Source organism: Nematolebias whitei, chromosome 4 (genome assembly GCF_014905685.2).
Source record: "Nematolebias whitei isolate Nwh7 chromosome 4, NemWhi1, whole genome shotgun sequence".
In the NCBI taxonomy this organism is placed as follows: domain Eukaryota; kingdom Metazoa; phylum Chordata; class Actinopteri; order Cyprinodontiformes; family Rivulidae; genus Nematolebias; species Nematolebias whitei.
This window is the reverse complement of record NC_056501.1, coordinates 33,733,909-33,750,988: the sequence shown is the minus strand read 5'-3', so window position 1 is coordinate 33,750,988 and position 17,080 is coordinate 33,733,909. Positions and strand designations below refer to the sequence as shown.

Below are 17,080 nucleotides of genomic sequence, written 5' to 3'. Positions count from 1 at the left end.
CGCGCGCGCGTGGATTGCACCACCGCATCCCCCTGCTCACCGTTTCCTGCGGGCGGCCGCACTCTGACTGATTTGATGGAGAGAATGAAGCCGAGGATCGTCTCTGTCCCCCTCAGATCCACATCTGTCTCGTCCCAGATGTGACTGACGGGTCTTAGGTTTTATTTTTATTTTATTTATTTATTTTTATTAAATTTATTCTCATTATTCTTTACCGTGACGCCCGCGTCCATCAGCGTGTCCACCTCTGGAAGAGACCACCACCATGGCCCTGGTCATGGAGCCGATCAGTAAGTGGACACCGAAGCAGGTGCTGGACTGGATGAAAGGTGAGCAACGCTGCAGATTGTTGCAGCGCGCACATGCATGCGCCGGGAGGCATGAGGATGACTGTGGTCTCTGTGTGTGTGTGAGGGGGGGGGGGGGGCACACACTAGGGGCATGCGTGTGTCCTAACGTGGATTTTTTTTTTTTTGTGTGTAAAACTGATTTCAAGCTTCAGTGAATCGTTTAGTGGAGACACGGAGGCTGCTGCATCATCATCATCAGCAGCAGCAGCATCAATGAGTGAGGAAGATGTGTCATGACTCTGAGCGCACGTCGCTGTGAATGCTAGAATGATGTAGTTCCATGGACCCCCCCCCCCCCCCACACACACACAGACAGACACACACACACACACACACACACACACACGCCTCACAGCCTCTTTCAGCACCATGGACAGCACCGTGCCGCCTGCTGCTGTTTAACAGGGTGGTCACACTCCTGTTTCTCTCTCTGCGTGTGCGCGCGCGCGCGTGTGTGTGTGTGTTACTCGCTTTGTTGGCACGGAACCCCTCATGGAGATGGCCTGAATGAGTAATCACTAATGTGTGTGTGTGTGTGTGTGTGTTGTCACACACCTCGGTCATCCACAGAGCTGTGACAGAAACTGAAGGCCTGTTTGACAGACATGTCTGCAGCCTCTTACTTAAGAGTATGACTTAATCACTGCTTGATTGATGACTCAGAGCAGAAATACATCTCTGTACAAGCGCGCACGTGATTTGGAGTCATCAATCCCAGCACTGGGTCTGTTTGTTTCCCTACATGGGTTTCATTTGCATCCCCATGAAAACGTTAAGGTTACAGCCGTCAAAGATTCAAGGAGATGAGTTGATGTATGAGGTGGGTCATGAAGTGATCACTGAACCAGGACTTGAGTTTCTTTCTTGGGCCAGATGTGCAGCTTGGTCCTCTGATTGGTGGAGAGTTCACGAGGCTGACATGTTGATCTGGAACAACACTCAATATGAGGTTTCAGTATAATTTCATATTAAAATGAGTCATTTTCACCAACAACTTGTGGCACAAAAACATCTGAAAGTATGACAATATTTAGTTTGTGTTAGGAGGGACTAAAATGAATACATTGCATCGATTCTTCTCTGCACATGCCTATAAGCAGCATTTATTTTAGCATCTTATAAAGCATTATTTGATCACCACCACACTATGAGACATTTTTACTTAAAACCTTTTATGTTTGCAAAATATTACATTTTTTTTATTGCCCACCATTGAAGGTGAACGGTAATGACAAGTCTCTCTCTCTCTCTCTTTCTGTGTGTCTGTTAGCTAAATATTTCTTGAACCACTGAGCATATTTTAATTAAACTTGCAGAAAGTAATCACTAGATTTAAATCTACAGTCGATTAAATTTAGGAGTCAACCTAATTCAAAATGGCTGCTACAGCCAACTGAATTTTTGAAATAAATAAATGGCTTTAACTCAGTCAACTTTAAAGATATTGATCTAAAATTTAGTGTGGTAGTAGCTGAGACTGATTCTCAAAATATAGTCTGAGTGCTAACAAACTATGTATGATTTTTGTTTAAAATGTAGCTATTAATTATTTTGTCAACTGCTTTTTTGTTAGCAAAATACCTCATGAACCATTGCACTTATTCTGCTAGAACCTTCAGGAAATAATCATTGGATGCACATCTAGAACCGATTGACTTCTGGACTATTTCCAGTTCAAGATGGCGGTCATAACAAATCATAACCAGCCTACACAAAAATGGCTGTAACAGTCAATATTATAGGTATTTGGTCACAAATGTATATGGTGGTAGATGAGAATTATTCCAAATACAAAACAGCTTGAACGGATGCATTTGTCACATAAGAAAACAAAAATGTCTTTCTTTTACTGTTTATGTATTTAGTAAAAAATACGTTGATTTTGTTATTACTGCAGTCTTTTCGTCTTCACGTGTGTACAAGCATGAATGTGTATATAAATTACATTTTTAATGAACTATTTTCTGTGCATATGTAGGTTTGTTTGTTTTCCAATGGTAGTTTTAGTCTTGAAACACATCAGGCTGCTGTTCTTGTGCCGTTTGATCTGAGTTATATTTAGAAATGTTTGGATCTGTTTCTGCATGTGGAGGTAATTACACTTCACCGAGTTTTAAAAGCAGCTGGTCTGGAGTGAAGTGGAGTTTTAAAGCAACATATTTGACAGTTTGACATGGGGTCATGTGCAAAAGTTATGAACAACTACTGTCTTACCTGTTTTAGATGCGAAACAGAGCTTAATTCTGATTGAACTGGTGAGTTAATGGCTAACCTGAGTGGGATCAACACTAAAAGGGATTACCTCTGTCCCAGAACAACTCTCATATAGATATGAGAGTTTATAATTTTTATCTGGATTATTGAGCATGGACTTTGATTTTTTTGGAACCACTTTGGCCATGGTTGCCTCAGAGGAGTCGACGGGGGAAAGGGAGGACTCCAGAAACCATCTTATCACCAGAAAACTGGTTGGTCCACTATGGGAGTGTGCTGCTTGTGGACCTTGGACTGATGAAGTCATTTTGATGAAAAACGTAATCTTAAAAATAAATAAATAAAAGAAACCGTCCGGAGTGCCTGACTTAACTTGGATGGATTTTTTTTTTACCTGGATTATTGAGCATGAACTTTGAAACTCTCATAAAGGTTGCATCTGTTTTGCATTACTTGGTATTTAGAAAAAAAAATGGTTATATGTCATCAATAAACGCAACAGCAGCAGCTAATCTGTGCATTTAGTCTTTGTTGATGGAATAAATGTAAACATCTGAAGCAGTGTAAAGTTTTTTTTTTAAAGTGCATAAATTCATAAAAATTTAAGTTTAGAGTTTATTTAAGATGTCAGCTGTTTTGCACTTATATAGCTCCTTTCTATCTTTTCAAGACACTCAAAGCTCTTTACAATCTGTGTCCTCATTTACATACAGCACTTTATTAGATCTATACAAAGAATAATCAGAGCTTTATCACATTCATACACCAATGGGACACACATTGGAGGCAATGAGGGGTTCAGTGTCTTGCCCAGGGACACTTCAACATGTGACTGTTGGTGGAATCAAACCCCCAACTCTTCCATTGGAGGACGACTGCTCTAACCACTCAGCCACAGCTGCCCCTTAGTCTTGGCAGTGCTCTGTTTAACCATTAGCTTATTAGTATTCCGTATGTTGAGGGAGTATCAGAGAAACTGAGACGTTTATTTTCTAAACATAACGTCCCAGTGGCTTTTAAACCCCAAAATACATTACGGCAAAGACTGGTTCATCCCAAAGATCCAGTCCCCCGGCACAAACAGAGTAATATTGTGTATGCTGTTCAGTGTCAGGAGGGTGATCAGCCTTACATCGGGGAAACTAAACAGCCACTGGCCAAAAGGATGGCCCAGCACAGAAGATCAACATCATCAGGCCAGGACTCTGCGGTCTACACTCATCTCCAGGCCAGCGGTCACTCTTTCAGGGATGAAGATGTTCACATCCTGGACAGAGAGGAACGATGGTTTGAGAGAGGAGTAAAGGAGGCCATCTTTGTGAAAAGAAATCGTCCATCATTAAACAGGGGTGGAGGCCTCCGGGTTCAACTGTCCCCCTCTTACAATGCTGTGATTGCTAGTATCACTCAGCCCTCTGTGAGTAGTAAACAGCCATCAGTGTGCTAATGATCCATTGTTAGGCTGATGGTCCTTCTTGAGCATGTGATCAGCTGGTTTTGGTTGTCAGCAGCAAAACTGGTTGATCCACTCTGAGAAGGTGCTATTTAAGAGACTGAGCTGAAAACAGTTCCTCAGACTGAGGAAGTCTCTCAGATGAGAGACGAAACGTTTCTATATTTTTTTGCTTTGTTTTGCTTTTTTTTTTTTTTTTGAATGTCCAGAGGACCAGATTGAACTTTTTTGGATTTTTCTACCTGGATTATTGAGCATGCATCAGGATATTAGCTTATTAGTTTAATGAGAACTGAAATCTGTTTCTCCAAGCTGAAGTCTTTCAAAGAGCTATCTAGATCAGGTAAGATATTAACTGTTCATAGTTGTTTTATACAGAATCCCAGTTTAAAATGCCTGAAATATATATTTTTATTCTTGTTAGGCTTAAACAACTGCATACCGCCCCACCTTATTAAGGATCAGCACATGGCATTAAAATCTTGCCACGGCTCTGACAAATGGCAGCAGAGTGGATAGTGTTAATGAACTGCCATCATCGGGAAAAGAGATTTAAACCTGAGCATTAATGTGTGACATGTGACAGAAAAAACACTTGTAAGTGAAGAAACACACATTTTTCCAATTTGAAACAAACTAAGAACGCTTGCTTCATCTTCGTGTCTTCTCGGTCTTTTGCATCCTTCCTTCACAAACCATCAGACTTCATCATGTTTATAAAGACACAAGTTGGTTTGTCATGATTCTTCAAGTATAGAAAAACGTTAGTGTTTCTGGGAGCAAAGCTCCGGCTAAGACCAAAGTTCATGCTCAATAATCCAGGTAGAAAATCCAACAATGTTCAGTCAGGTCATCTGGACGGCTTCTTTTGTTGCTGAGACATTTTCTCCTTCATCCAAAGGACTTCATCAGTCCGAGAAGCCACCAAACCAAACTGATTCCCATTAACAGTATACTCCATCCATCCATTCATCCATCCGTCCATTCATCCATCTGTCTGTCCGTCCATCCATCCATTCATCCATCCATCCATCCATCCATCCATCCATCCATCCATCCATCCATCCATCCATCCATCCATCCATCCATCCATCCATCCATCCATCCATCCATCCATCCATCCATCCATCCATCCATCCATCCATCCATCCATCCATCCACTCATCCATCCATCCATCCAGCCATCCATCCATTCATCCAGCCATCCATCCATCCATCCATCCATCCATCCATCCATCCATCCATCCATCCATCTTCTTTTACCCGCTTCTTCCTTTTTGGGTCGCGGGGGTCACTGGTGCTCACATCCAGCCATCACTGTGCGAGAGGCAGGGGACACCCTGGACAGGTCTCCAGTCAATCGTAGGGACAGCATACGCCATAGTGGACAAAAACAGTTTGCTGGTGCTACGATGGCCTCTGGGGCCCTCCCTCTCCATCGTCAACACAGACTAAGAGTTTTTGACTGAGGTCATCGTGTGTTAAAAAAAGATTTACTTCAGAACCATTTTGGTCCGACCTTCAGAACGTGAAACATCACAAAAGCTTTCATGATCTGTTCACACTCAGATGTATTGGGGACAGATTTCAGCTACTATCACACCAGGCTTTAACTCATTATCTGATCATTTCATTGAGTTACAGCCATTTTTGTGTTAGCCAAGGACGATTAGCTGCAGACACCATCTTGGATTGGGTACGGTTTAAACGTTCATCACTTGTAGACATACATTCAATGATTACTTCCTAAAAGTTAAAAATTACAGTCTGGTTGGTGGTTCATTAGATATTTTGCTAACAGACAAACAGGACTGACTCCAAAAAATTAATGCCAAAATAGCAAAATGCTAAACTCTTGTGCAACGCATAGCGCTCAGAGTACGACAGATGAACCACTCTCAGCTACTACTACTTTAGATAGTTTAGTGCTTTAAGCTTGATTAGCTCTGGCTGACATCTTGAAGTGGTTTGACTTTTAAACTCATTCACTTCTAATGATTAGTTTCTAAAAATGTCTTTAAAATAGTCTAGTTGCTTATGAGATATTTCGCTAACGGTCAGACAACACTGAGTACAATTTTCAATGGCAACATTTTATGAAAAATCTCCTGCAATCAGGTAGTTCAGTCAGGATGCGTTGAGGATGACCCTCAGCTACTACCACACCAAATTTTACTTTAATATTTGAACAACTGACTGATTTGTAGCCATGTTTGTGCTGGCCATGCTCGCTAAGCTGTCGCGTCCATCTTGAGTCAGGTTGATAATCAAAATAAAATCAGTGGTTGACGGACGTCTAATGATGGCTTTTTGTGAATTTTATTTAAATCTGTAATCTGTTGGTGAGATATTTTGCTAAAATTTCAGACAAACAAACGCATAGTCAGGCAAAAACATTATCGCCCACATTTCGCCCTGTCGAAAGGCGATAAAGACAACGAACTTTGCAGTAAAACGTAGCTGAAGTGAGTCATACATTAAGCTTGTGGACTCTGATCACAGAACTGCAGAGTGTCTCAAAGAGTCCAGCCCTCGTGCCTCAGGTTTTGCTCTTTTGCGGACAGCAGCTCTTTTACCACGACAGCTCATCCCTGTCACATGAAAGGTGGTAGGACAGGGAGATGTGATACTCTGTCGTCTTGCTGAGAACACCTGACACTGCTGGGTGCCGTGCAGTCAAAGCAGGTTGGACTGTAGATCCGTGCAGAGACTGCTCCGGCAGCAGAACGGTGGTGAAGCTACACAGAAACATGACTCATCAGCATTTGTTACGATTTGAACGCCCACACCAGAGGAGTTTCCTATAAGTGTCTCTGCTGAGGGGTGTGCAGATGATGACGCATCGGATGTGTTCGGGCACAGTGCGTACCTCTCTGTGTTTCCAACAATGCTCTCTCTCTCTCTCTCTCTCTCTCTCTCTCTCTCTTTCTCTGGTGAGTTTCTTTATGAGATCACCCTACTGATGCACAACAGCAGGGATATGATGGAGGCTGCTCACTTTCCCAGCTGTAATCTTGTGTGTCCTCTCTGATGTACTGCAACAATGCAAACTATGGTAGATCATTTCTTTGTAAATGCTTAAAAGGTGCATAAAACTCCCAAGTACATCAACTTTTCAATCAAGTAAACATAAAGCCCAAAAGTTGTTACTGGTTTAATTTGAACTTTATCATACACCACCCATCACATTTTATACTTTATTTATTCTTTCGGTTGCTCCCTTCTTCAGGAGTTGCCACAGTGAACTAACTCACATGAAGCCCTGCCGACTGTTTTACACCAGATGTGCTTCCTGATGCAGCCACAGACCACTGTGTGGAGCAGAGACAGATGTCTGGAGAAGGGAGGACGCAGTCAAGTTGTTCGTGAGTTCTGAACAATTTGTTCAGGACTTGTCCATCACTACCAAGAGAACTATACAGTTGCTTAAAGTTAAGCATAACAAAATATAAAAATAGCAAAATAGTAGTCACGGGCAGCACGGTGGCGCAACTGGTAGAGCTGCTGTCTCTCAGTGAGCAGGTCCTTGGTTCAAAACCCGGTCCAGGGGCCTTCTGGGTGGAGTTTGCATGTTCTCTCCGTGCATGCGTGGATTTTCTCCGTGCTCCGGTTTCCTCCCACAGTCCAAAAACATGCATGTTAGGCTGATTGGTAACTCTAAATTGTCCCTAGGTGTGAGTGAGAGAGTGAATGGTTGTTTGTCTCATTTGTCTCTTTGTGTCCCTGTGATGGACTTGCGACGCATCCAGGGTGTACCCCGCCCCTCGCACAGTGATTGCTGGACATGGGCACCAGCGACCCCCGTGACCCAAAAATGGAATAAGCGGGTAAAGATAATGGATGGATGGATGGAAAATAGTAGTCAATGGCTAAATGAAATAATACCATAGCCACTGTAAAAGCTAAATGTTACAAGTCATTGCTAAAAGGTAAATGTAGCAAAACTGCTGCAAAAGCTAAAAGGAGCGAAGACAAAAACAGAGCACATGTATTAAAGTAGGAATTGAAGAGGTATCATTGTATTTCTATGGGAAATCGTTGATAAATTAAGTCAACATTAAAACAGCATACAAATACTAAAAGTCATAACTTACATTTTCTTTGGGGCAAATGTTTTGAGACATTCATGGTTAAAATCACACAATGTGAGTGGAAGTAGCTTGGTTGCACAACATGTACAGAAGAAACTATAAAGCTGAATATTTATTTTCCTTTTGGCTGTTCCCTCTTGGGGTTCCCACAGCGAGTCATCCATCTCCATCTATGTCCTCTGCATCCTCTGTCCTCACTCCAACTACTTCCATGTCCTCTCTAACTGCATCCATATATCTCCTCTTTGTCTTTTTCCTGGCAGCTGCATTTCTAACATCCTTCTACCAATATACCCACTGTCCCTCCTCTGGACATGTCTAAACCATCTCAGTCTGGCCTCTCTAACTTTATCTCCCAGTTGTTCAACCTGTGCTGTACCTCTGATGATCTCATTCCTCATCTTATCCATCCTTGTCACTCCCCCCCACAAAACTCAACATCTTCAGCTGTGCCACTTCCAGTTCTGTCTCCTGTCTTTGCCATTACCACGGTCTCCAGACCATACAACATAGCTGGTCTCATTACTCTTGTAAACTTTACCTTTGATCTTTGCTGCAACTTTTTGTTGTTGTCACAAATCACTCCTGAAACTTTTTTCCATCCATTCCATCCTGCCTGGACTCTCTTTTTCACTTCTTCACCACATTCCCCATTTTCCTGGACAGTGAACCCCAAGTACTTGAAGTCCTGCACCTTTTGGGCCTCTGCTCCTTGTTGCCTCACTGTTTCACCAGCTCCATCTCATTGACACACATGTACTCTGTCTTACTAGAGCTGGTTTTCATTCCTCTTCTTTTTAGTGCATACCTCCACCTCCCCAAATGTCATCTGCAAACATCATAGTCCATGGGGATTCCTGCTTGACCTCATCTGTTAGTCGGTCCATCACCAGAACAAACAAGTAGGGGCTTAGAGCCGATCCTTGATGCACTCCCACCTCCACCTTGAAGCTATCTGTCACTCCTACAGCACATCTCACCACTGTCCTGCTGTCCTCATACAAAGTACATGTCCTGTACCAGTCTAACATACTTCTCTGCCACTCCAGATTTCCTCATGCAATACCACACCTCCTCCTTCGGCACCCTGTCATATGCTTTTTCTAAATCCACAAAGACACAATGGAGTTCTTTCTGACCCTCTCTGTACTTCTCCATCAGTATCCTCAAAGCAAAGATGGCATCTGTGGTGCTCTTTCTTGGCATGAAACTATACTGCTGCTCACATACTGTATAGTCACCTCTCTTCTAAGTCTAGTTTCCGCAACTCTCTCCCAGATCTTCATTGTGTCGCTCATCAATTTAATTCCCCTGTATTTGCTACAACTCTGTACATCACCCTTGTTCTTAAAATGGGCACCGGCACACTTCTCCATTCCTCAGGCATTTTCTAACCCTTTATTTTTTCATTCAACCTTTATTTATACAGGTTAATCCCACTGAGCCTCAAGGACTCATTTATAAGAGAGACCTGATTTTAACAAAGAATGATGACAACAGTGGCCAACAAAGACCATAATAGACAATCATAAAGGATGCGTACAAATTGAGAATTTTTTTAACAAGTGAAAATAAAATGGCATTTAAAAGAAAAAGTAACAAAAAAATAGCTAGGTTGTAAGGGGATATAGAAAACTAAAAACAAGAACATGTCTGCATTGGTTTTTCCAGGAAATTAACAGATGTTTAAGCCATTTAGAGAGGTCAAGGTGGAGAGCTTCCCTCAAATATGCCATTGAATATTTGAGGAAAAAACTTCACTGCCATCTCTCCAAAACATTTCTAAACCTCCACTGGTATGTCACCAGGTTCTACTGTCTTCCCCTTCTTCATTCTTTTCAGCAGAGCTTTCCGGACTTCACCCTCACTAATCTTTCCCACTTCCTGGTTCACAGTTTCTATGACCTCTACTCTTCTTTCTCTTTCATTCTCTTCATTCATTAGCTCTTCATAGTGCTTTTCCCAGCTTCCCACCACACTCTCATTGTATGTTAGAATGTTACAATTTCTATCGTTCACAAGCCTAAGCTGCTACACATCCTTTCCAGCCTGATCCTTCGTCTCTCCAGTCTATACACGCCCTTCTCTCCCACCTTACATTCCATCTTCTTGTACAACTCGTCATACACCATTTGTTTTGCCTTTGTTTCCTTCCTCTTTTCATTATGTTGCATCTCCTTATTTTTTGTCTCCTTTCCATTTCTTTCATGGTCTCTTTTCTTCTTAGCTTACTTTATCTTCTGCATGCATTCCTGCACTTGATTATTCCACCACCAGTTTTCTTTATTGTCTATTTTCTGTCCAGATGTCCCACCAAGTACCTTCCTTCCTGTCTCTCTAATCACAGTTGCTGTAGTAGTCCAGTCATCTGGAAGCTCTTTCTTACTACCCAGAGCCTTTAACAGCTCCTCTCTGAATTTCTCACAACATTCTTCCTTCTTCAGCTTCCATCATTTGGTCTTCTCCTCTGATTTTACTATTTTTCTCTTCTTCACTACAACAGTCATTCTACACACAACCATCCAATGCTGTCTGGCCACGCTGTCCCCTGCCACAACATTACAGTCCCCAATCTCCCTCAGATTCCTCTTCTACACAGAATGTAGTCTACTGTGTCTACTCTTGCCTTTTATAGGTCACTATATGTTTCTCCCTCTTTTGGAAATAGGTGTTGATTATAGCCATTTCCATTCTCTGGGCAAAATCCACCACCATCTGTCCTTCCTGTCTTTCCTTGACACCAAACCTACCCATCACTTCCCATCTCCTCTGTATCCTTCACCAACATGTCCATTCAGGTCTGCTCCGATCACCACTCTCTCCTCTCTGGGCATACTCTCTACCACTTCATCCAGATCTTTCCTAAATTTATATTTTTCCTCTACATCACATCCAACCTGTGGAGCATAACCACTGACAACATTTAGCATCAGACCTTCTACTTCTACCTTCAGACACATCACCCTGTCTGACACTCTTTATACCTCTGCTACATTCTTTGCCAGCTCCTCCTTCAGGATCACCCCTACTCCATTTCTCTTTCTATCCACACCATGACAAAACAGTTTGAACCCTACTCCAATGCTGCGAGCCTTGCTGCCCTTCCACTTGGTCTTTTGGACAAATAAAACATCTACCTTCCTTCTCTGCATCATGCCAACCAGTTCTCTACCTTTGCCTGTCATTTTCCCAAACTATAAATCTGAACATTGTAGTGAGAATACATCCACACTGACACCAGAATCAGACTCAGAATAGGCTTTATTGTCATTGTACCAAAATACAACAAAATTATGTTTGTACAGTCATCCGAAGATGGGCAGAGTGCACCAAAGGGGTGATTAAACATTTAATTCATTTCATGTGTTATTTATTAACATTTAATTAACCAAGCAAATCCCACTGAGATCCACAATGTATTTTGCAAGATAGGCCTGGGCCTAAAGGTTGCCTGACATACATGGTTTTGGACTGTGCGAGAAAACTGGAGTACCTGGTGAAAACATGAGGAGAACATGCAAACTCCACACCCAAAGGCCATACCAGGGGCTCATCCCAGGACCTTTGTGCTGTGAGGCAGCAGTGCTGGCAACCACTGATCCATCATGCTGTCCAAAGAATGAAAATGAAATGCCTAGCTTGATCACAAAAATAAAATTTTTATTTTTGCAGCAGATCTTTATCGTAGTGTTTACATTTGAAGGAAAATAGCTCTTGTCCAAGAAGATTCATACTGAAAATGCTTCCAGTTCCACAGTATGGCCCTTTGCTTTAGTCTCTTGCTGACACAGTCAGAAACTCAGTGTTGGAGACCCCCCCCCCCCCACACACCCCCACACACACCCATGCTCTAGCTTCAGCTGCATTAAAGATTAAACAATGTTCCTTATTGTACGTTGGAAACTCTTCCTCTCCTCCACTCTTCCCTGCATGCACCAGAGGATATTCACTGCACATGCTCAGAGGGGCGCACATGTTTACTCAGCTCTGTGGCAACGTTTGCATGCATACACTCTGACATATGCACAGGCAAAAACTCAGCCAGGAGCCACTTTAAATGGGGCATTCGTAGTCATGGAAACCCGATCTGACCGTGTTTGAGTCATGGCACATGTCATAAGATGGAGCTGCACACGGAGTTATGAACGTAGACACACACTCAGCTCTCCCTCGTCTTTGATGGCCTAATGAGGACAGGACGAGAGGAGATTGATTCAGAAATGGAGAGAGCAAAGTGAAAGAATGGTTGAGGAGGCTGAGCTGAGGGTAGAGGGGGCTGATGAGGGAAGAGATGGCATGATGGAGGAAGAAAGAGAGGAGAGGGAATGAAGGAGAGCTGTGCAGGGATTTGGAAATGCTGTGGGCAAGATATCAAAGCAAGCACTCCATCCGGATGCTCGGACAGTGGAGCCTATGTGTGTGTGTGTGTTTGTGTGTGTGTGCTTGTACTCACGTCTCACATGTGCTTTACTGTGTTGATTTTGCACCTGTTGTTCGAAGCTAACAGGTTTACAACAATATTAGCTTTGAAAAACAATCCCAGCATCCTCCTTGAGCTTACATAATAAAAGCCACAATCACTGAAGATCTCTGAAGTCAACTACAGAACTGCATTGTCTGTGATTAACTGATGTGTGAATGACTTCCTGAATTGTTAAAACTAAAATTAAAGCCAAAAGTCAAAATAAAAGTACCAAGACACTAGGTAAAAGTAGAAAAAAATAGACTCTGGTGCCAAACACTACCAAAAAGTAAAAAGTTGCAAAAGTACCAAAATGCTATCTTAATGCTAATAATAATAAAAGACTAAATAATACTAGCAAAAGGCTAGCTAAAAGCTAAAATATCTAAATCGTAGCTAAAAGATAAAAACAGAAAAACCTAGCTAGAATCTAGAAGTAGCAAAAGACTGGCTAAAAGCTAAAAAGAGCATAAAACAAATAAACTAGTTTGCAGAAGCAGAGTTGGAAGAGAACAAAGTTTTAGACGAGATTAAAAAACATCAAAGGGAGAAAATAAATACACAACAAAGGGGAAATAATTGTAAAATAGATTTATAAAGATATATTTAAAAAAGTAAAAAACCCAAATAACTCAGTTATAGCAAATATCTCCTGAATGTGCTAAATGTTTTGGATCTATAAATAGCTAAATGAAGAACAAAGCACAAATGGAAAGTGTGAATGCTGAGTCAGCAGTCGTATATGGACAGGCCTAACATTCCTTGAAGAGATGCATATAGCCCTCTGCCTGTTCATGCCCGAGTCTTAAACTACAGTAATGTCCTTTTTCCACCGCTCCTATTCAGCCCCAACTCTGCTCAGCTGTGCTCACATCAGCCTGGATTTCAGCTCTACAAACTGCGCCACCGTGCCGCCCTTAATATTGTATCACTTTGCACAATTTGATAGTACTCAGATTATAACTTTAAAGTACTCTCCCACTAACCCGTTAAATTCTAACTCGATGTTTGTAAATTGATAAAGTTAAAGACATTTATTGTATTTTTTTTAAGGTCGATGAGGTGGCCATTTTGAAACGGGTTTGCTTCAGTCAGTTGTAGATCCAACACACGAGCTTCATTAAAATCCATTCAGGGAATCACAAGATCTTAAAGATGAGATGTTAAAATTAAAGTCAGAATTCTGACTGTTTTCTCAGAGTTCAGAGATAATCTTTTAAACTGTGACACCACAACAAAACAGTTCTCTGCATGTCTTAGTTTGAGTTTTGTTCAGCTGGTCACACTTTTTGTTGTTCAGGGTACAGAAGTGAGTGTCATCCATTGAGTGTATGATTGGCCGAGCATCAGAGCAGGAGTTTTTGATGGCTTTTTGCTCTTGTTGCCTGGCAACCCTTGTGTTTAGATTTATTTTGCCTCGAAAATAGAAAAAAAACTGGAGGAATTGTATAAAATGTGAATGATGATGTCAAATGGAGACATTTGCTCACGGTTTTGCACACTGGAATTATTAAGATCAAGAGCTCAAGATGGGGTGAAAGGTGAAAGGCTTGTTGTGTCTGTTAGCAAAATGTTTCATGAAAGATTTTACTTTTAATGAAACTCTCAGAAAGTAATTACTGGATAAACATCTACTGGTACTTCCAATTAACTTCTGGAGTAAACCAAATTCAAAATGGCTGCCACAGCTAATCAACTAAATTAAACACAGAAATCATAACAGTCAGTTTAATAGACACTGAGCTACAATTTTCTGTGCAAGTAGCTGAGAGTGATCCAAAACCCATTGTACTCCAACAGATTGCAGCAGATCTTTGTTTGAAATGGCCATGAACTCTTGGAGCCAACGTTTTCCATTAGCAAAGACACCCTCTGAACCACTGGATGAATTTTAAATAAAGTCTCAATAAAGAATCAAAGCGTAATCACCTACAACTGATGACGTTTTGAAGTCTTCTCCATTCAAGTTGCCAGATACCTTGGGAGCACTTTGATACAATGAAGGGTAAAGTTTGAAGTCTCAGTAAACAGTTCAGGGATCAGGACCCTGACGTTTACAGGAGTTTCCAGTCACAAGAGTCTGTGGAGGAAGCAAATGTTTGAAATGTTTCAGCTATAGGACAGTATTCCCCCCCCCCCCCCAGTTAAAATCATTCCTAACGGAAACTGAAGCTGAGAGATGTTTCCGACGCTACAGAAACTTGTCCCTGTGTGTTTGTCAGCTCTGACCCCAGTGTGCTATTTACAGCTGACATAGAAACTCAGCAGACGAACCCAGATCAGCTGTTTGTCCTCTGGGGACTCCAGGGATGAGACATCCGATTGGCTGGCAGCTGCGTGTCACTCTCAGGGTTTAAATGTGTGGATTTGTGCCTACGTTCCCACGCATGCTCTTTTATGAACATTAGGTTTTGGTGAGAGCTTAACATCCACTCAGCATTTATGTCAGAGCTTTAAATAATTTATTTGTGTCATTCTTTTTTGTTTTGTTTTCCCAGATGGAATGATACAAACGTACAACTCCAATGATTTTTAATAAACAAAAATTGACAGCTCAGGATTGTTTTAGGGGTGGGATGATAGGTTTTTCTAATCCCTGCAATTAATTTGCAGTGCTTTTATACAATCTATGACCCGGAGGCCATTTTAGCACCAGCAAACTGAATTTTTTTTCCCCACTATGGAATATGCTGTTTGTGGGAATCAGTTTGTTTGGTGGCTCCTAAGATTGAAGGAGTCCTTTGGATGGAGGACGAAACGTCTCAGCAAAAAATAGAAACCGTCCAGATGACCTGACTGAACGTTGTTGGATTTTTACCTGGATTATTGAGCATGAACATTGGTGCATGTCAAGGATAGAAAAATTACAAATACAAAACAGGTTGAGTAGACAGCAGCATGAAGTGTGGTCAGTTTGTCCTCCAGCTGTCTAAGCCTATAGCAGCATAACTACGGGATAGCTCAGGAAACCAAGCCAACCCTAACTATAGGATTTATCAAAAAGGAAAGTCTTCAGCCCAGTCTTAAAAGCAGACAATTTTTCAGCCTCACTTTCCCATCAATTCTGACCATCTTCCCTGTCCCTGCTGATGAAAAGCAGGCCCAAACCATGATGCTGCCACCACCATGTTTGACAGTGGGGATGGTGTGTTCAGGGTGATGAGCTGTGTTGCTTTTACACCAAACATATCGTTTTGCATTGTGGCCAAACAGTTGGATTTTGGTTTCATGTGACCAGAGCACCTTCTTCCACATGTTTGGTGTCTCCCAGGTGCTTGTGCAAACTTTAAACAACACATTTATGGATATCTTTGAGAAATGGCTTTTTTCTTGCCACTCTTCCATAAAGGCCAGATTTGTGCAGTGTACGACTGATTGTTGTCCTATGGACAGACTCTCCCACCTCAGCTGTAGATCTCTGCAGTTCATCCAGAGTGATCATGGGCCTCTTGGCTGCATCTCTGATCTGTCTTCTCCTTGTTCGAGATGAAAGTTTAGAGGGACGGCCGGGTCTTGGTAGATTTGCAGTGGTCTGATACTCCTTCCATTTCAATAATTGCTTGCACAGTGCTCCTTGGGATGTTTAAAGCTTGGGAAATCTTTTTGTATCCAAATCCGGCTTTAAACTTCTCCACAACAGTATCTCAGACCCGCCTGGTGTGTTCCTTGGTCTTCATGATGCTCTCTGCACTTTGAACAGAACCCTGAGACTATCACAGAGCAGGTGCATTTATACGGAGACTTGATTACACACAGGTGGATTCTATTTATCATCATCAGTCATTTGGGACAACATTGGATCATTCATAGATCCTCACTGAACTTCTGGAGTGAGTTTGCTGCACTGAAAGTAAAGGGGCCCAATAATATTGCACGCCCCACTTTTCAGTTTTTTATTTGTTAAAAAAGTTTGACACATCCAATAAATTTCATTCCACTTCACGATTGTGTCCCACTTGTTGTTGATTCTTCACAAAAAAATAACATTTATATCTTTATGTTTGAAGCCTGAAATGTGGCAAAAGTTTGAAAAGTTCAAGGGGACCAAATACTTTCACAAGGCACTGTATACCTGGATTATTGAGCATGGACTTTGTTATTCTTTAGAACACATTCATTTTGTCCAATGAGGCTGGTAGTGTCTCTTTTGCAGCAGGAGCTTCTTTTATAGTCAGCACCTGCTCAGTCCTTGATTAAAAAAACTGGATTCATTGGGAAGAGACACTGGTGTTTCAGTAGTTTCCTGTTTATGGCACACTCAAAACTTGGTGGTTCCTGGGTTGGTCCTTATCAACCCAACCAATCTAAGGGTGACAGGTTTCAAGACCATGGCAAAGTGGTGACACATCTGAATAACGTGTGCACAATTGTTTGAACTGATCATTTTGTGAACTGAGGTTGTTCGGAAATGACTCCAAAAGACTTTCCCAAATTGTTTGAAAATCCTGTACATCCAAATCCTGTACATCCAAATCCTATACATCCAAATCCTATACATCCAAATCCTATA

At 41.7% G+C, this 17,080-nt stretch overlaps 1 protein-coding gene across 1 annotated transcript in view; it reads left to right on the top strand.

Moving 5' to 3' along the window:
* The window catches only part of si:ch211-26b3.4 (connector enhancer of kinase suppressor of ras 2), a 176,122-nt gene continuing 159,042 nt past the window's right edge, over nucleotides 1-17,080 (top strand). Inside the window, exon 1 of the mRNA XM_037675402.1 lies at nucleotides 1-329. Coding sequence (XP_037531330.1) covers nucleotides 266-329 — 64 coding nt within the window. The 5' untranslated portion in view covers nucleotides 1-265. The remainder of the gene's footprint in view (nucleotides 330-17,080) is intronic.